This window comes from Nicotiana sylvestris, chromosome 11, assembly GCF_000393655.2.
Source record: "Nicotiana sylvestris chromosome 11, ASM39365v2, whole genome shotgun sequence".
Taxonomy (NCBI): domain Eukaryota; kingdom Viridiplantae; phylum Streptophyta; class Magnoliopsida; order Solanales; family Solanaceae; genus Nicotiana; species Nicotiana sylvestris.
The window spans coordinates 157,178,141-157,198,121 of NC_091067.1; the positions used below are offsets into that span (position 1 = coordinate 157,178,141).

The 19,981-nt window shown below is 36.1% G+C and overlaps 2 protein-coding genes across 2 annotated transcripts; one reads left to right on the top strand and one right to left on the bottom strand.

The window, feature by feature from the left end:
- Window positions 1-3,657: 3,657 nt before the first annotated feature.
- LOC138881897 (uncharacterized) lies at window positions 3,658-4,815 on the bottom strand. The gene has a single exon (XM_070162197.1). It carries the CDS (start codon window positions 4,813-4,815, stop codon window positions 3,658-3,660), a length of 1,158 nt encoding a protein of 385 aa, XP_070018298.1.
- Window positions 4,816-16,407: 11,592 nt separating this feature from the next.
- LOC104226661 (scopoletin 8-hydroxylase) lies at window positions 16,408-19,636 on the top strand. The gene is made up of 3 exons (XM_009778692.2): window positions 16,408-16,925; window positions 18,193-18,535; window positions 19,247-19,636. Exons 1-3 carry the CDS (start codon window positions 16,408-16,410, stop codon window positions 19,496-19,498), a joined length of 1,113 nt encoding a protein of 370 aa, XP_009776994.1. The 3' UTR covers window positions 19,499-19,636.
- Window positions 19,637-19,981: the final 345 nt, after the last annotated feature.

Here is a 19,981-nt window from a genome sequence, read left to right on the forward strand (position 1 = left end):
TGAGAGGTAAGTACATACCTTAGTTGAAGAATGGGTGAGAGGAACGGATGTGGGGGATGTTAGTATGAGTGAAGAAGAAGGAAAAGAAGAAGGGATTTGGGGGTTAGGGTTGTGAAGAGAGGGAGATGAAGAATTAGAATGGGGGGGGTGTCGGTTGTTTTGATATTTGGGAAAGGAGGGTTTTGTTAAAATAGGGGGTTATTAAATTAACAGAAGAGGAAAAGAATAAGAAAAACGGAAAAGAAAAAAAATTAAAAATACCTGGTACCCCCGCGGTCCACCGCGACCGCGGTGGGTTTAAAAATTTGAGGCAGAATGTTCACGCCTCACCGCAGTTTACCGCTGTCCACCGCGGTCGCGGTGGGATGTAAAATCTGAGGCAGAATGTTTGCCTTCCACCACGGTTTACCGCGGTCGCGGTGCTGGCAATTTTTTTTATGAAGTTACATGAACACACTAACAACAACACGCGTGGGTTGCCTCCCACGCAACACCTAATTTAACGTCACGACACGACGCAAGCATTTGATCATCACTCCTCATTCGCGTACTGGGGCTCTTCCAAAGTGATTACCACTCTATCCTCTTTTTCTTCAGCCATTCCAAGGTAATGTTTCAACCTTTGCCCATTTACTGTGAACTTATTTGTCCCATCTTCTGATTCAATCTCGACAACTTCACTTAAGAACATTTGCACCACTCTGAAGGGTCATGACCATCGGGACTTTAACTTACCCGGAAACAATCTCAATCTCAATTTGTATAACAACACTAGATCTCGGGTTTGAAGTTTCGATCCAAGACGTGCTTATCATGCATTAATTTCATCCTTTATTTGTATAATCTAGCACTCTCAAAAGCCTAGAACCTGAATTCCTCGAGCTCATGTAATCCAGTTACTCTGTTAGTACCTGCTGTCTCCATGTCTAAGTTCAACTGCCGCAATGCCTAAAGTGCTTTATGCTCTAGCTCAACTGGGAGATGGCATGCCTTTCCAAATACCAAGTTGTACGGTGACATACCAATTGGGGTTTTGAAGGCTGTGCGGTACGCCCACAATGCATCATCCAACTTCTTTGCCCAGTCAGTTCTTGTTGCATTCACTATTTTTGTGAGGACACTTTTAATCTCCCTGTTGGACACTTCAACTTGCCCGTTCAATTGTGGGTGGTACGGGGTGGTCACTTTATGATGAACTCCATATTTTTCCAACAGCCGTGTGAATGCTCTATTGTAGAAATGGGTTCCGCCATCACTGAGTATAGCTTTTGGGGTACCAAAACGTGTGAAAATGTTCTTTTTTAGAAAGCCTATTACCCCTTTAGCATCATTGGTCGGGAGAGCCACTACTTCGACCCACTTGGAGACGTAGTCAACTGCTACCAATATGTACTTGTTACCATACGAGCTGACAAATGGCCCCATGAAGTCAATCCCCCACATGTCAAAAATCTCCACCTCTTGAATTGTGGTCATTGGCATCTCGTGTCTACGAAATATGTTGCCAGTCTTTTGGCATTCATTGCAGTTTTTAACCCAAACATGGGCATCCTTAAACAGAGTAAGCCAGTACAAGCCCAACTCCAACACCTTAGATGTTGTCTGAATTCCTCCAAAGTGTCCAACATATGGTGAAGCATGGCAAGCCTGTAAAATAGAATATTGATCTTTCTCGGGGATACACCGCCGGATTATGTTATCTACACATATTTTAAACAATAGAGGTTCATCCCAATAATAATATCGACAATCATGAAAGAACTTTTTCTTTTGAATTGAGGAGAGTTCATAAGGTACAATACCACTTGCTAAATAATTAGCAATATCAGCATACCATGGTTCCTCCTCCATTGTCATTGCTAGTAACTGTTCATCCGGGAATGTCTCTGTTATATCCTCAACCTCTACCTTCTTTTCATCGCCTTCCAACCTTGAGAGATGGTCAGCTACTTGGTTCTTTGTCCCTTTTCTGTCATGTATCTACAGATCGAATTCTTGTAACAGAAGAACCCAGCGAATCAAGCATAGCTTTGACTCCTTCTTTTCAATCAGGTACCTAATTGTTGCATGGTCAGTGTAAACAATAACTTTCGAGCCAATCAAGTATGACCTGAATTTGTCGAATGTAAAAACAACAGCCAACATCTCCTTTTCAGTCGCGGTGTAATTGAGTTATGCACCGCTTAGCGTTCTGCTTGCATAGTAAATCGGGTGCATCAGCTTATCCTTTCGCTGCCCCAAGACTACTCCTATGGCATAGTCACTTGCGTCGCATATGAGCTCAAACGGTTTCTCCCAGTTGGGAGCAACAATGATGGGTGCAGTCACCAATCTCTTCTTCAACTCCTCAAATGCCAACCTGCAATCATTAGAAAATACAAAGGGGTGATCCTTTTCAAGGAGTTTGCATAATGGGCTAGCAATTTTGGATAAATCTTTTATGAATCGCTTGTAGAACCCGGCGTGCCCAAGGAAACTTCTTACTACCTTGACTGAAGTAGGCGGTGGTAGCTTTTCAATCACGTCAACCTTAGCATGGTCAACCTCAATTCCCTTACTAGACATTCGATGCCCTAGGACTATCCCTTCATGTACCATAAAATGGCACTTCTCCTAGTTTAGCACTAAATTTGTCTCCACACATCTTTTGAGCACTCTTCTTAAGTTGTGAAGACAGTCCTCGAATGAATCTCCCACCATGGAGAAATCATCCATAAAAACCTCCATAATATCCTCCGTCGTGTATGTGAAAATGGCTAACATGCACCGTTGAAATATTGTCGGTGCATTGCAAAGCCCAAAAGGCATTCTCCGAAAGGCGAAGATTCCATACGGACAAGTGAAGGATGTTTTCTCTCTATCTTCGGGGGCTATTGATATCTGATTGTACCCTGAATATCCATCTAAGAAACAGAAGTGCGATCGCCCGGCCAGCCTGTTCAACATTTGGTCAATGAATGGCAGGGGGAAGTGGTCCTTCCGGGTGGCTGTGTTCAATTTCCGGTAATCCATGCATACCCTCCATCTCGTGACTGTACGAGTTGAGATCAACTCATTGTTCTTATTTTGTACAACATTCATTCCCCTCTTTTTTGGCACACATTGGATAGGGCTAACCCAATTGCTATCAGAGATGGGGAAGATGATTCCCCCATCTAACCATTTGATCACTTCCTTCTTCACTTCCTCTTTCATGTTTGGGTTCAGCCTTCGTTGATATTCTCTAGAAGGTTTGTGCCCTTCTTCCAAGAGAATCTTGTGCATACATAAGGCTGGGCTGATACCCTTTATGTCTGCCATGGTCCAGCCAATGACAGTCTTACTTTCCTACAGTACCTGTAAGAGCAGTTCTACCTGCACATCTAGCAAACCGGATGATATAATGATAGGCAAAGTAGAATCAGGGCCTAAGAAAACGTACCTGAGGTGAGCTGGGAGTGGCTTCAGCTCCAGCTTGGGTGGTTTCTCTACTGATGGCTTTTATGGAGGTGTAGCTCTTTTTTCTAACTCAAGGGACTCGAAGTGAGTTTCCCTTTTCTATAATCCTTGGCCTTCAAGTGCCATGACCCACTCAGCTAACCCTTCACCATCCATTTTTTCTAAATTTTTCAGGCATGCCTCCAATGGATCTTTAGCAGTCAGGGTCACATCATCTTCTTACAGGATCATATCCACTGCCTCCACTAGGGAGCAATTAGCATATTCACTGGGTTTCACCATGGATTGCTGAACATTGAATATGACTTCTTCATCGTTCGGTCTCATTTTTAATTCTCCAGTCTCACAATCGATCAGTGCTCTCCCAATGGCCAAAAATGGCCTACCTAAAATGATAGGTATCTCCTCATCTACCTGACAGTCCAGAATAACAAAGTCTGCAGGGAACACGAACTTCCCCACTTGCACCAACACATCATCAAGAATCCTAGTTGGTCTTTTAACCGTGCGGTCAGCCAGCCACAGCAGCATCGAAGTCAGTCTAGCTCTACCAATGCCCAGTTTGGTATATACATCCAGAGGCATCAAATTTATGCTGGCTCCCAAATCACATAATGACTTTGCAAAGGCATAACTCCCAATCGTGCATGGAATAGTGAAGCTACCGGGGTCGGAGATCTTTTGGGCCATCGATCTTGTCACTACTACGCTGCAGGTCTGCGTCAGAGTCACTATGGATAAGTCCTGAAAATCAAACTTTCGTGACATGAGGTCCTTCATCATCTTCTCATAACCTGGCATCTCTCTCAAGGCATCCATCAAAGAAATATTCAACTGAATTTGACGCAGCATCTCCATGAATTTCTTGTATTGATCTTCCTTCTTTTGTTTTACCAGTCTTTGAGGGAATGGTGCCGGTATCACCCTTTGTGCACTGCTTGCTGGCTTCTCTCTGTTGGGGTTCAGTGGCATAAGAGGCACCACCTGTTCTGCAGCTTGTTCATTTACCTTAGTCTTACCCTTTTTATCTTGACCCTGTTCAACCACCACTTCAGTAAGGTCTGTTGGTTCATCTACCTCTAGTGGAATTAGAGTGGTTGGCATAGTCTCTTTGCTGGCTTGTGCAACTTCCTTCTCTTTGTCTAAATCTCTCCCATTCCGGAGACTTACTGCCATCAGCTGATTCGGGTTTTGCTCCTTGGGGTTAATATTTGTGTCTGCTGGCAATGTTCCCTGGGGACGGTTGTTTAAAGCCATAGACAGCTGCCCCAGCTGAGTTTCAATGTTCTTTATAGTTGAATCATAAACTGCCAACTTTTCCTGCATTTTACCATTTGTCCCAATGAGTTGTTGAAGCATACCCCTGATCTCCACCATGTTGTTGTCTTGCTGCTGAGGAGGTGGTTGATATGTTAATTGTTGCTGATTTTGCTGTGGATAGCCCAGTTGTCTCTAATATGGTACTGGCACCATTTGGCCTTGAGGTTGCATACCCCCAGGTTGTGGCATGTTTGGTCTGTATTGCTGATTTTGTGTCGGTCTCCACTGATGTACTCCTTGTCTCTGACCCTCAAAGTTGTTGACATAAATCATATCTTCTCTTGCCCTTTGATTTTCACCTTCTCCACTCCATGAACACACATAAGAGTCTTATGCGTTTTTGACTGTGTGACGCGAATTAATTATTCTATATGCAATTATGCGTTTTTGCATTATCCATTCCTCATCTATCCAATGACTTGTAACAGTTAGGTAATCACAATCATTACCACTTCTACCAATATCAGTAGTAATAGAAATCCGATTAGGTATATGAGTAAATAAATAACGCAAATATTGTTCATATTCATGTTTGAATTTATAAATATCACTCTTAACTGTTGCGCGAGGCCAACCTTTATAAGTAGGATTAAACACTCTTCTAATATAATGAACCCAATTAGGATTAGAAGCAAAAGTATAAGGTAAGCACATAACAGTAATCATCTTTGCTAATTCTTCACGATCTCTATTTGGATCGTAATATAAAATACCTCCAGTGACAGTGTTAATTCCTGGTTGAACTAGATTTGAACCTGTACTAGGGTTAATCGCAGAATCTACACTTGTCCCCTCTAGATGCGCTTTCATTTGAAAAAATCTAGCCTTATCTCTAGGGTGTGTTTTTATGTGCCTAGTCAAACTACCTGTGCCGCTACGGTCTCCTACATATTTATGCGACATTAATTTCCCACAAGTTTTACACTTAGCCTTATTTTTTTCTCTTACTTGAGTAAAAAAATTCCAAACTAATGATGTTTCTAAGCGTTTAGCAGGTTCTCTATTAAAAGTAGGAGTTTCTACAGGTGGGTCGACCGGTGCATCACTTGGGTTATTAAGAGGACTAGTAGGTGTATCATCTAAATCCGGTGCTTGAGTTTCATCATCATCCTCATTTTCCTCATTATTTTCTAAGATGGTTTCATTAGGATAAAGAGCATTCATAATTTCATCATCTAATCTATCACCTGGTGCAACATTATGATAAAATTCACTATCGGTAAATTGAAAACAAGGGTGATCACTATCAAGAATTACGGAAGGAGGAGGACGTCTAGGTTGGCGACTACTTTCAACTTGCTTATCTTTTCTAGGTCGGGGAGCCGGGGGAAGGGTAGTTGGTTGGCCACTACTTTCACCGGTTTTATCTTTTCCTTTACCAAACATTTTTTTCAAAGTAAATGCCATATTAATTATAATTATGCAAACTAAACCACACAAAAATATATTCTAAAAACGTAAGAGTTGAAACGAGTTTACCGGATTGCCGAACAACTTCTTGAAAATTGAAAATCGTTGAACACTTGAAAACTTCAATTCAACAACTTCACAATTTTTCACGAAATTTCAACAATAAATTAAGTAATTGTAGTAGAGAGATTGAGAGAGATTGAGAGATATTGAGAGATATTGATGAATTGGTGAATAAAAATGAAAGAATGAGGGGGTATTTATAGTTGAGAAATGGGGAAAAGTGTAATTATATAAAGTTTGGGGTTAAAATAAAGTTTGGGGACCAAATGGCCATTTTTTTAACTTAAAAACGGTCATATTTTCAGCCCAAACGGCTAGATTTTAAATATGGCCGTTGGAGATTTTTTTTTTTTTTTTTTTTGAAAAATAGCCGTTGGGCCCGCCAGGCCCGCCAGGACCGGCCCAGGCCCGCCTGCCGGTCCCGGGCTAAACGGTCCCGGGCTCGTGGGCTCACCCATGGAGACCAGCCCGTGACAGGCTCAGGAGGCCCACCAAGACCGGCCCACCCAGGACCGGCCCACCAGGCCCGTTAGGACCGCGGGCCCGGTCCGGTCCGGTTCAGGCCCGGCCCACCGAGCAGCATTACATAAGACTGATTAATACAAGGTGTACACGGTCCTCTATTTGTTGTGTCAACAATGTGCACCTATTTTGTACCCATCTCATCAATCTTCTTTATCAATATACTCATCTGAGTCATGAGTGTGGCCATGTTCTCTGCATGCAAATTATTTGGGTCAAGTGGAACTAAATGCACTATGGGTGCCAGTGTTGTACCTCTAGTCATCCACCCCGAATTCTATGACATCTTGTCAAGAAGGACTTTGCACTCGGTGAATGTCTTACACAAAAATGCACCTCTAGTTGAAGCATCCACATTTGCTTTTAGATTGTTAGCTAACCCCATGTAGAACCTATGGCCGAGCATCTGGTCTGGAATGCCATAGTGAGGACACTTCACTAGCATCCCTTTAAATCTTTTCCAAGTTTCCTGCAAGGTCTCAGTCGGCTGTTGCTTGTACTACAATATTTCATCAATCTGTCTTGCAGTCTTGTTGGGCGGGTAGAACTTATTCAGGAACTGCTTGACTAATTCCTCCCAGGTGACAATGGAATTTATAGGGAGCGAATTTAGCCAAGTCTGAGCTTCCCCTTCACAGAGAACGGGAACAGTAACAGTTTGATAGCTTCCGGGGTCACATTCGGCTGCCTTTGGGTCACATAAATCGACATAAATTTTTTTAAGTATTGCTGAAGGTCTTCAATATGTGCTCCGGAAAACAATCCTTTATTCTGCAGAAGATGCAGCATATTATTGGTTATCTGGAAGGTTTTCGCTTGAATTGCTGGCACAGCTATGGCAGTAGCCAGGTTGTCAGCTGTGGGTTGTGCCCAATCATAAAGTGCAGCTTCTGGCACAAGAGGTGCCACTACTCTGACGTTTGGGATAGCTGGCGGATACCCGACGTTTCCGTTGACGTTTTCTGCGTCACCCATGTCAAATTCGAACTGGTGTGGTTGTTGTGATTGTTGGATTCTCTTGTTGGCACGGTTCAATGCCCTGAATGTTTTCTCGGGGTCTGAGAGTCCTTCTAGCAATTCTCCAGTCCTCAAAGAATTTCTAGGCATACACCTGAATTCCACAAGAGTTCAAACGTGAGAATTTCAATGAAAAGATTGTTTAACACCTTCGAAAATTGATTTAAACTAATAATTCTAACACTACTTCTAAGTTGTAATAAATAACACTGCTAGTTCCCCTGTAACGGCGCCAAAATTTGATCACGCCCAACTATGTCTTCTAAAAGACAAAGTGATCGCTGCAAATATAATTCGATTTTAAGTCCGAAGTCGAATCCTCAGGGAACTAACCTATCTATTATACTCTTCGGCAATGTTATTATCAACTCAACAAATTTCTAGATGCAAGATTTTTTTGATCAATAAAGATTGGGTTTTTGTTTAACTACTTCAAATACTATTAAAAACAACAATAAGCTAAAGCAAAGATAATTCAATGGTAAAAAGATCTAGGGCAGTGATTTCCCCAATTGTTAGTTTAGGTCTTGACTCTTTCGCTATAATCTCGCTATAATACTCTATGAGGATTAAGAGTTATGGGTTATTGTAATTATCTCTCGATCAACTACAATAATTTACTAGAGCATTCTCTCGAACTACTCTAGCTGACAATATGTGTGCAACTCTAAATTATCCCACCAAAGTTTTGTTATCTCTAAACCTACTTTTAAGTTCAAGTAATGAATCTCTTTAATTACCCAAAAGTGATGTTGTTCAACAGCTGTCTAACATAATATTCTTTCTCCAGCAATATGAGGTAATTAGACATGATTAATCAAGGGCTCATTCAATTAATCACCATACAAAACGTAGTTGAACAATTATATAATAATTCCGGCTCGATTATAACAAATTGAGTCAAAACTTCAACCAACAATTGGTTCCATCAACCCTAGATAATTGTTTAGCTACTCATAACAAAATAAGAGAAAACTACTAGATTGTTCATAATGTAAAATTGCAAGAATTAAAAGGAGAGAGAAAAAAAACTCTAATGTTTGGTTGATCTTCTCACACTTGTTCTTCCTCCAAAAGTAGTCTAAAACAAGCTTAAAAACAATCTTGGGCGAGTTTCTAAAGCTTATATGAGTTTTACAAAAATTTCTTCGAAATTACACTTTGGTCCCCAAACTTCCAGCAGCGTGAACAGTGCACCGCGGTCGCGGCAGACCGTAGTCGACCGCGGTGAGAGCTGACCTTTCTGCCTCACTTTTTTAATCTGTCGCGGTTCCACCGCGGTCACGGTGGACTTCTTGCCCAGGCCATTTTCTACTTCTTCGTGCTCGGGTACTTCTCGAGTGGGCGTTTTCTTCACATTATCGCCTCCAAAACACTCCATGTTACTTCCTCACATAAAATATTCCCTGTGAAATAAAAGAACACTATTTAGAGCATTTTGTTGGCAATTTACCTATGAAACAACAACCAAACATTGTCATATTAAGGTGTAAATATCAACTATATAGCCTACTATCAGTAAGTCACCTAGTAATTTGCTTTGGTTGGCATGCTATTTGGTGAATTAAGAGGGTGTTTGGCTAAGCTTATAAGCTGGTCAAACTGGCTTATAAGCACTTTTTGGCTTATCTACGCGTTTGGTAAAATTAAAAGTGTTTATAAGTTAAGTGCTTATAAGCCAAAAGTCATAAGTTGGTCTCCCCCAACTTATCAAATTTCAGCTTATACGCACTTTAGGTTTGACCAAAATATTTACTATTCTATCCCTAAAATACTTCTTTTTAAAACAAAACTCTTCGTACACCCAGTTCTTCAGCTGCTTATTATTAATTTCAGCACTTTTATCCAAACACGTAACTGTTTATTTTTTAAATCAGTTTCAGTACTTAAAAGTGTTTTTCAGCACCTAATGCTTATCAGCTAATCTAAATCAGCTAAGCCAAACGGGCTCTAATTATAAATTTCTTTTTAAACTTAACTGAAAAAATTAAAAAATTAAAAAATATATATGGAGGTCCACAAAGATACCCTTATTACATTATTCCACTAGATAATTAACCAATTTACTCTAGTACATTATGGTTGTCATCAAATAGATTAGGATAAGATCTTGCTTATATATGTTAATTATGATGACTAACAGCTAATTAACAAGAAGAAAACGAGATTTGATCCTCAAATTAAAGCTAAATCACAAGCAAGATCTCCAAGTAAATGGTATGCATGTGACCATTTTTATTTAACTTTGGAGCCAAATATATTGGAATATTGAAATAAAAGAAATTGAGATATAGCATAGGATAGATTATCTTTATATATACTCAAAATTAAACCGGATTTATGTTTTTATTATCATATCATATCAAAAAGATGTTGTTATTTATTATTGTTGTTACAAAGATGGCCAATCATATAGCGATACGACAGAATAAATTTATAATCTTATTCATATCATAGGAATTTAGAGATGAACTCTAAGATTGGGGAATATTTCAGGTCAGAGAAGAATAATGACTCATTCTATTACGTTTGACATGTAGAGTGTTGACGACGGGTTCAATTGCACCCATAATTTTCCACGCGGAACAAAAATTTATATGTTAAAATTCGTTTAAATTATAAAATAGTAATTATAAACCCGTAATTTAAAAAATATAATGAGTTCAATGCTAAAATCTTAAAAATTAAACCCATAAAGTATAATCCTGAATCTCCTATGTTGACACGAGATATTGAATTGCATGCTAATCAAATGCAATGGATTTCTTTTGACTCAAACAAATACAAATCGAGAAGGTGATATCTAGCAAAATGGACAACTCAGAGGACCTTTAAGCAATATTCAATAACTTTCGGAATTCACCTTTAGAATTTAAAAAAAAGGGTCAAAAGTTAGAGATTAAAAAGTTCATAGATTATAATTAAAATACTTTTATGGCTCGGCAATTTCTTCCTTGAGATTTCATGTCAAGTTATATATGAATGGTGGATATGATTTTGTTTGGAGAGTGACATCATTGACGGCAAGTAGTTTTTTTCTTTTTATTTATTATTTATTTATTTTATTTTTCATTTGCAAAAAGGTGTTGATTTTACAGAAGTTTGAAAGCAATGATTATGTCATTACGGATTTGAATTATGATTATAAAAAGAGATTAAGACTTTGACACACAATTCCACCAAATTAAACTAATTTTCTTTTAGGGAGATTCAATATAATAAGTAATGATGTATTCTATTGGAATTCTTTACCCTAAAGCGTGTTCTACTACAGTAAAGATGGGATTCAATATTTAGTAGTTGTAATATTGAGGAGTGAAGTGATAAAAATTTATCTGAATCGGGTGTTTATACCGTAAAACTAATATATATTCTTACCTCATTAAACTACTTAACCGTTATAAATTAATTTAATTTGGTGTAAACATCAAGTGCAAGTAAATTTTTGCCGAGGTCAAACACCTACAATTGAACATTACTGACTACTTGAAGCCAAAACGGAGTTTTAAGAATTAAAAAAGAAAAATTAGACTATAAAGTTATACTAGCAAGTCATCTTGTAATTTTAGTGGACAAATAGTCTAAATAGTACATATTTTCTATATAAAAGATTCAAAAATACATACTTTAATTAATTAAAGTTTAATTGTACTTAATCATTTGATTTTTATCTTATATATACTGTTAATGATGGTTCAGAGCTCTTAGGAACGAATTCTTGGTATGAAAAAATCCTGATAGAAAGTGCTTCTCTTTTAATGGATCTTACGCAAGAATGTGTATCTGAATTTATCAGGACCTCAATATAATATGGATTTCAAGGAAAACAAAAGAAAATTCGTAAGATAATGGTCATCGTCTAGTAGAGAAGAAGGAAAACTCTGAGATTATGTATGATTTCAAGGAAAACAACCATCAAAGGATGTGATGAGATGGTTAAAACTTCTGTACTCTTACCCATAAGTTTGAAGTACGACTCATAGAATTCAATTACCCCTTGGTATACAATGTTTTACCCGTCTAAGTAGCCGATATGATGCAAATCCAAATTAACCGAGTCTAACGGATTTTAGATACAAAATACCATGAAAAAAAAGCCATGTTGATCATTGAACTCGTACGGAAAGCAAATGAAAGGACCAAAGGGCATAATAACCCTATTTCTGGTGGTGGTTGCTATGGCTATTTTTGCTGTCTAAATCCACCGAAAGGAAGTTTGAGTTCAGTAATTTTAACTAAAAAAATAAAAAAGAATTGACTTCATCTAGAATCTCTACTCTTTCATCAGTTCAAAATGATTATTAGATAATTTGAAATTTGAGATTTATTGACTCGATTAATTTAAATTTACATCAGGTAGACCACTAAAACGAATCCGCCATTTTGTGTTGTTTTAATCCACAAAAGGATGATTATCAACACATAACTACCCTTTCATCAATCTTTCTCTCTTACCCTCGTGTGATCTATAGGTCACGAATTCGAGCCGTGAAAGCAGTCAATGCTTGTGTTGGAATAGGCTGTCTATCATACCCTTGAGTGCAGAGGCGGATCCAAGATTTAAACCTTATGGATTCAACTTTAAGGTTTTTAGCATTGAACTCATTATATTTTTAAAGTTATGGGTTCATATCTATTAATTTTGTAATTTTAATACACTTTCACATATAAATTTTTACTCTGCATCGAAAGTTTTAGGTTCAATTGAACCCGCTATTAGAATTCTACGTACGCCCCTGCTTGGGTGCAACTCTTCTCGGATCCTGCGTGAACGGGGCTACCCTTTTAACTATCATATATTGATGGAGTACAATTTTTTTATATTATTAATATATCTTAACTTATTGTAACAGGCAACGTGTTATATTTTTTAGGTTACTGGTCTCAATTTTCATATATGATCATATATAATTATGTTTTAAAACATGTAAAAAATATTCTACTTTGTCTATATATAAGAAGTCAAGATTTATATCTACAAATGGAAATGAAAGCGTGAAAGAATGAACTTTAAGAGTTTGATTTGACCCAAGTATATTTAGGTTATTCCTTTGTTAACTTCTGTCTTTACTTTTTAATATCTTGAAGATCTAAGAAGAAGATCGTGTTTGAAATATCACATAAGGATTGATGTGATGCAATTGAGATTGATTGTTACCCTAAAAATAAGAATAAAAATAAAAATATAATTGGAGGAATAATAAATGGACTAGATTTAAAATAGAAAACCTATTTTATTTGCCGAAGCTTAATTTTTCTTCTCTTTTAATTGTAATTGGGAGAAGAGAGAAACTTGTCCCCGACCTAGTTAACACTTCAAACATTTTAACGAACGTTAAAACTAATTATGTAAAAGGTTTACTCTAAAAATTAAATCTTACTTTTGTTGTCCAATATAAAGTTACTATTAACTTCATATCACTATTCAGAAGTACTTAGACCTTATTGCCAATTCTTCTTTATAGTCAAATAATTTATTAAAATACTATCCAATTTGGTAATAGTGTCTTTAGTAAGTAATTTTTTTTTTTCAAATATCGAAAAAAAGTTAAAATAACTTATTTTCTGAAAATAGTCTTTGCAAAAATAAGTTAATTTATTCCATTGGTAACTCAAACTTAAAACCTTAAAATTAGAGGTGAAGGGTGTTTATCACTTGAACAACCCTAGCATGCCTGAATAATTAATTCAGATTTTGCAGATATTTGTATCAAAGTAAGCTGTCTGCATCACATCTTCTTGGGGTACGATCCTTTTTCAGATCCTGCATGAACGCGAGATATTTCGTATATCGGGTTACTCTTTTTAAAACCTGTCCAAGTAACAGATTGGGCCTCATTGCAGCAAATGGGCCTTTCTAGTAAATGTGGATTAGGAAGAACAAAAAGGCCATTTAGAGGCATGTGAGTAGTGTTGTAATGATGGTTTGAGATAATAAAAGATGTAGCATTAACTTTACTGTGTTGGTGAGAGTAAGTTTGATAAGTTGTTTTCTTTCAGAAAAGCATTCTCAATTTAAATAAACTTCAAATCTTGAATTCGTCTCTATCAATTTTAGCATGTCTTTCATGTTCCAAAGAACATTAATTACGTAAAGTAAAACTATGATCTCGTTACAAGATATTTAATTATGCATCAACGGTGTAAAAAAAAATATTTACACAACTGAATTATAATATAATTAGTTATAAATCTCTATTATAAATTATATATTAGTAGCCAACTGGTGAAAAACATGATAAAAAGGGTAGCCTGGTGCATAAAATATATCGCGTTCATGCAAGATTCAGAAAAAGATCGCATAGTATAATTTTTTTCCTTGTTCTAGATGTATATAAGTGACCATAGTCTTGGTATGGTGTTGTTTATATTTTTCAAAAATATTATCGGGTGTGTATTAGATCTCCAAAAATAGTATATATTTGAAGAATCAAACACAAGTGCGGTATTATTTGTTGAGAATCCGAACAACATTGGAAAATATGATGCCTCATAAGACTTTTTGGTTGTTAAGGGACTCTCAAGAAAGGTTTGTTAGATATTCTTCCTACCAACCAAACACATTGGTGCAAAGCCTCTAATTTGACCACCAAAAGGAATCATGGCTCATGCCACAATAGAAATTATGCTGCCTTTGAATCTTATTTTAGTTAGAAATCATTCTCTGATAAGGAGATATCAACAAATCTTATGCAGTTGACTAATAACAAAAACATAGTGATTATATCTCACCCTATGCAGTCAGTATCTACTCACATGAAATGAAACATATCTTGATCTGAAAGGGTAAAAAAAAATTCAACAATTTTCCTAACTAGAAGGGGAGCCTTGGCGTAACTGGTAAAGTTGTTGTCATCTAAATTGCTCCGTCACGGTAGTTTAGGTGCTACACTCGTGTCGATACGACACTAGTATGAGTGTGGGTATGGGATCCGCACCGAATTTGTTCAAACAATTTTGGGTATTTCGACCACGACGGACAAAAAAATTAGAGACGAGATACAATTTGATTCCCGAAATCAGAACCAAAACTAGGGTAAATTTGAAGAAAATAACATACCTTATCTAGGAAATCAATCATTTACTTATCTACAACTTGAGAATAAAAAAGAAATCTACACTTTACAAGCTATATGTAAGTATTCCACAAAATTTCTCATAATTTAGAGATATTTTTATATTTTTATTTTTTAATTATTTTTAGCCGGATCCCTGTACCCGTATCCGAACTAGTATCTGTATCCTCGAATCTTAGAATTTACATCTCCAAGGATCTGACCTCTAGATCCATACCCCTATTGGACACTCGCACCCGTGTACGAGTAACTTAGGTTGTCATGTGACCATGAGGTCACAGGTTCGAGCAGTGGAAACAGTTAATGCTGCGTACAATAAACTCTTGTCGTCCAGCCCTTCCGCTGACCCCGTGCATAGCTAAAGTTTAATGCACCAGGCTACTCTTTTTTCCTTTTTTTTAAAAATTTCCGTGACCAATAAATTGTTGAGTTTTGGTATAGTGTGTAAAATTGAGTGTGACTGTAGTGGCTTGCCAAACCTTCATCTAAGTGACTTAAGAATTAAATTTAATTCAATCTCAAAAGAGTCTTCTTTGTTATCACCTACTTAGAGGTACAGAATCATGCCTTTGTTAATCTATAGTTTAATCTCATAGAATTGTCATGCACAAACATATTACGTACATGTTTTTTTGGGGTGAAATTCAAAAATAACCAGATTTACAATTGGTCGTTCAAAAATAGCCCAGTTTCAAAAGTAATCGAAATTTAGCCACTTTTCATGTAAAGATAAATCTGAGCGAAAACATTGTTCAAAACCTGGAAAATACGTCAGTATATTATACTGGAGTTCCAGCAAGTAAAATTGTCCAGTATAATATACTGGAGTTTGGAGCACCGATGCTCCAGTCTCCAGTATATTATACTGGAGTCAGCAAAGTATACCGATCCAGCATAATATGTTGGAGTTCATACACAGGTGCACCAAACTCCAGTATATTATGCTAGATCGGTCTCTGTTGCAGCAAAATAGTGACTATTTTTCATTGACTTCGTCAACGCTGGCTATTTTTGAATGACCAGTCCGAAAACTGACTATACCGTGCTATTTTTACGTTTTTTTGACATTAAATTTAGATAATTACTTAGTGTTTGAACTAAGGATTTAAATAATATACATTGACAGTATAAAAAAAATTATTTAATTTAATTAGTTGTAGCACGTTATTACCCTATTTCCAAATTACCATATCATGCTAACGTGCTTTGAATAGTCACTTGTTATTGTATGTCAAATCAACCTGATGGTGTAAAAACTGTATATATAGACAAAGTCAAAATCTTATTTTTATCGGATAAAAAATCAAAGAGGAATGTTTATATATATATATATTATTTTTTATTTTTTTTATGCTCAACTAATAGTATCTCAAACAACTTCAAGTCCTAAATCTTGCCTTCTGAATATAAAATAAAACTTGACCTTATGATCTTATACATTTCAATATAACCAAAAACCTTTACTATAAATTGGTTCAAAATTCCTCATTGAAAATCACAAAATCTTCCAATTACAACCCAAAACACAAAAGCAAAATTTAAACTTTTTTTTTTCAAGAATATGGCCCCAAGTTTTGATGATGGGAATTTCTTATTTGATTTTGTGGTCCAAAAGGGTAATGGAGTAAAGGGACTTGTAGACAATGGCATTAAAATTGTACCAGAAAGATACATTCAACCACCAAATGAAAGAATTGATAAGAAAATTATCAATTCAAGAATCCAACAAAAATATCAAGAATTGGTTGCCATTGATTTATCAAAATTAAATGGACCTGAAAATGATCAAGTGGTTAGAGATATCTCAATTGCTGCTGAAACACTTGGTTTTTTTCAAGTGATAAATCATGGTATTAATTTGGAATTATTGGAATTACTTAAAAATGCAGCACATAAGTTTTTTTCTCAACCACCTGAAAAAAAGGCTCTTTATCTTAAAGGAGTTAGTCCAAGTCCTTTAGTAAAATATGGGACTAGTTTTGTACCTGAAATGGAAATGGCTTTGGAATGGAAAGATTATGTTAGTATGATGTATACTAATGATAATGAAGCACTTTCTCAATGGCCAAATGAATGCAAGTAAGAAGCTTCTTCACTTTCTCTTTTATTTATTTGTTTTTCAGTTGGTGTTCGGTATCTGTATTGAGCTAGCTCGACTAAATTTGAATTCATGTCGTAAGTTCGACATAGGGAGGAACACTTCCTCTTTTAGTTTCACTACTTCATGCACATAACTTTTTAGTGTAACGAAGAGAGTCTAACTCTTTTATATTAACAGTGATAAAGAACGTTATAATGTATCAGATCGATCGTGAAAGGAATAATTGTTAGGAATTATTTGTAATAGGTGGAATTAGTTACATAGAAAATAAGGTACGCAATCAACTACAACATATAAATTTCATAGACAATGTAAAAATTCTTTATACTGTCATTGAATATAAAATATTTGAGCGAAAAATTAGATCATGTCGTAAGTTCGACATAGGGAAGATCACTTCCTCTTTTAGTTTCACTACTTCATGCACATAACTTTTTAGTGTAACGAAGAGAGCCTAGCTCTTTTATATTGACAATGAAAAAGAACGTTATAATGTATCAGATCGATCATGAAAGGAATAATTGTTAGGAATTATTTGTAATGGGTAGAATTAGTTACATAGAAAATTAGGTACGCAATCAACTACAACATATAAATTTCATGGACAATGTAAAAATTCTTTATATTGTCATTGAATATAAAATGTTCGAGCGAAAAATTAGATCATGACACGAGGATTGTCCAAAACCATATAAAGAGCCAATAACCTCATACCAAATCTATATGGGAAACCAACAATATACAACCTGCTGCAACCTATAGAGTAAAAAAAAATATTGCCGGTGTATATAAGTTGAAGGAGAGCCTTAAAGCAACAATCAATTTGTTTCTGTGTAACCTATAATTCACGGGTTCGAGCAGTAGAAGCAACCACTAATGCATACATTAGGGTAGGTTGTCTATAGTGGCGGAGCCACATTCAACGAAGGGGTGTGACACCCCTTCGCCGGAAATGACACTGTACTGCGAGATAAATTTTATGTTTTATGTATATTTACTATACGTTGACTCTCTTAAATTTTTTGGTGTATTTTTTTTTTATGTTTGACACCCCTTGGTGAAAATACTAGTTCCGCCACTGCTAGCTGTCTACATCACACCTCTTTAGGTGTGATACTTCACGGACCCTGTATAAATATAGGATACCTTGTGCACCGAACAACCTTTTTCTAATGTATATAAGTTAAACCATATCAAATATATGTGTATACATGTTTTTTTTAAATCTTTTTCTCAAAATTACAGGGAAGTGGCTCTTGAATACTTGAAGTCATCAACAAAAATGGTGAGGAAACTATTGGAGATACTATTTGGAAACCTTGGAGCAACATTAGATGACACAAAATTTGAATCATTAACAGGACTTAAAATGGTTAACATGAATTTTTACCCAACTTGTCCTAGTCCAGAGCTAACAGTTGGAGTTGGACGCCATTCAGATATGGGAACTCTAACTGTTTTACTACAAGATGGAATTGGTGGTTTATATGTTAAACTTGAAGAAGCTGTAGAAGAAGGAAAAGATGAGTGGATAGAAATTCCTCCTATTCCTGGTGCTTTGGTTATCAATGTTGGAGATACCATGCAAGTAAGTACTCACCATCTATATATGTTACTCGAACTTTCCGAAAATATTGTTTGGTGTGTGTTGGGTCCTCCCAAAGTAATGTATCTTGGAAGAATCCGACACGAATATGGCAGCATTTTGGAGAATCGGTGCAACATAGCTCACAATCACTAAATATGTTAAATTAACTACGTCCGTCGGTAGTTATTTTTCAAGAAAAAGTCATTTTCTAGTGTACTTTGGTTGCCGCATTTTAATTTCCGTCAAACAATTTGACTTCCCTCGATCACTTATGACTATGAGCGGGAGTTATTTTCTTTACAACTATCTTGACTTTTGAACTTCATATTACTTGCTCTAATGCTTAGATATTATTATAAATCTTTAGTATTCAAATTAAAAGAGTCATCAAAATGCTATATGATCGGCTAATATAATGATTAATCTTTAATATATATTGTTCTGTAAGTTATTTTTTTGCTCACCAACTAACATTGGAAAACATTTCATAAAAAAATGACTTTTGTCATACCTAACACACTCTAAATCATGCTTCGAGAACCAATTATAGAATGTAAATAGTTTCTGGCACGGACTAAAAGTAAAAAAAAATTCATTATATAATGTACACTGGATTTTATGTGATCAAAGCAAATAGACCCTAATACTTTTACATTTTAAAAATTTTCCCTAACTATTTACTTATTTATTTATTTTTGGATTTGGATTTAGATCTTAAGCAATGGTAGATACAAAAGTGCTGAACATAGAGTTCGTACAACAAGTTCAGAATCAAGAGTTTCAGTTCCATTATTTACTACACCAAAGCCAAGTGAAAAGATAGGTCCATTGCCTCAGCTTGTGGAAATTGATGGTGTCGCTCATTACAAAGAAGTCTTGTTTGGTGATTACATGCAAAACTTTTTTGGAAAAGCTCATGAAGGAAAGAAATCTCTTGATTTTGCTAAGAATAATTCTGCTTAACTTGCATGTTTCTTGGGTTCAAAAAACGAAAATAAAAAAAAATAAAAAAGAAAAAAGAAAAATGAATAATTGTTGTTGTACAATAGACCGTTGTAACCCGGCCCTTCTCCCGACCCTGTGCATAGCAGGAGCTTAGTGCACCAGGCTGCCTTTTGTAATTGTAATCTTTTTGAGTTCATCTTGTCAAGTTGACATGTAATAAATTGCTTCTTGTCAAGTTGACATGTAATAAATTGCTATTTTCATTTCTGTTTTTTAGTGTAATGAGCTTTTTGAGCTCTAAAATGCAAATTGCCAATAAGTTGACTATCTTGTTTCTTTTGAATAACAAACAAAAGAAGTCATTATTTGTGTTCCTTTGTCTTTGCAAAAGAAACTTTTTTTCGATATTAAGATCTCCTTTCTTTTTTCTTTTATTTTTATTCAAGTCAAAAGCAAAGAATAACTATATCATAATCTTTTACAGATCCTAAATGCTAGACG

What these genes read in the sequence shown, in the direction of transcription:
- LOC104226661 (XM_009778692.2), top strand. Translation starts at nt 16,408, where the DNA reads ATGGCCCCAAGTTTTGATGATGGGAATTTCTTATTTGATTTTGTGGTC. An exon ending in CAATGGCCAAATGAATGCAA is followed by an intron (nt 16,926 to 18,192) that starts GTAAGAAGCTTC and finishes TCAAAATTACAG; the next exon opens with GGAAGTGGCTCTTGAATACT. An exon ending in ATGTTGGAGATACCATGCAA is followed by an intron (nt 18,536 to 19,246) that starts GTAAGTACTCAC and finishes ATTTGGATTTAG; the next exon opens with ATCTTAAGCAATGGTAGATA.
- LOC138881897 (XM_070162197.1), bottom strand. Translation starts at nt 4,815, where the DNA reads ATGGTGGAGATCAGGGGTATGCTTCAACAACTCATTGGGACAAATGGT.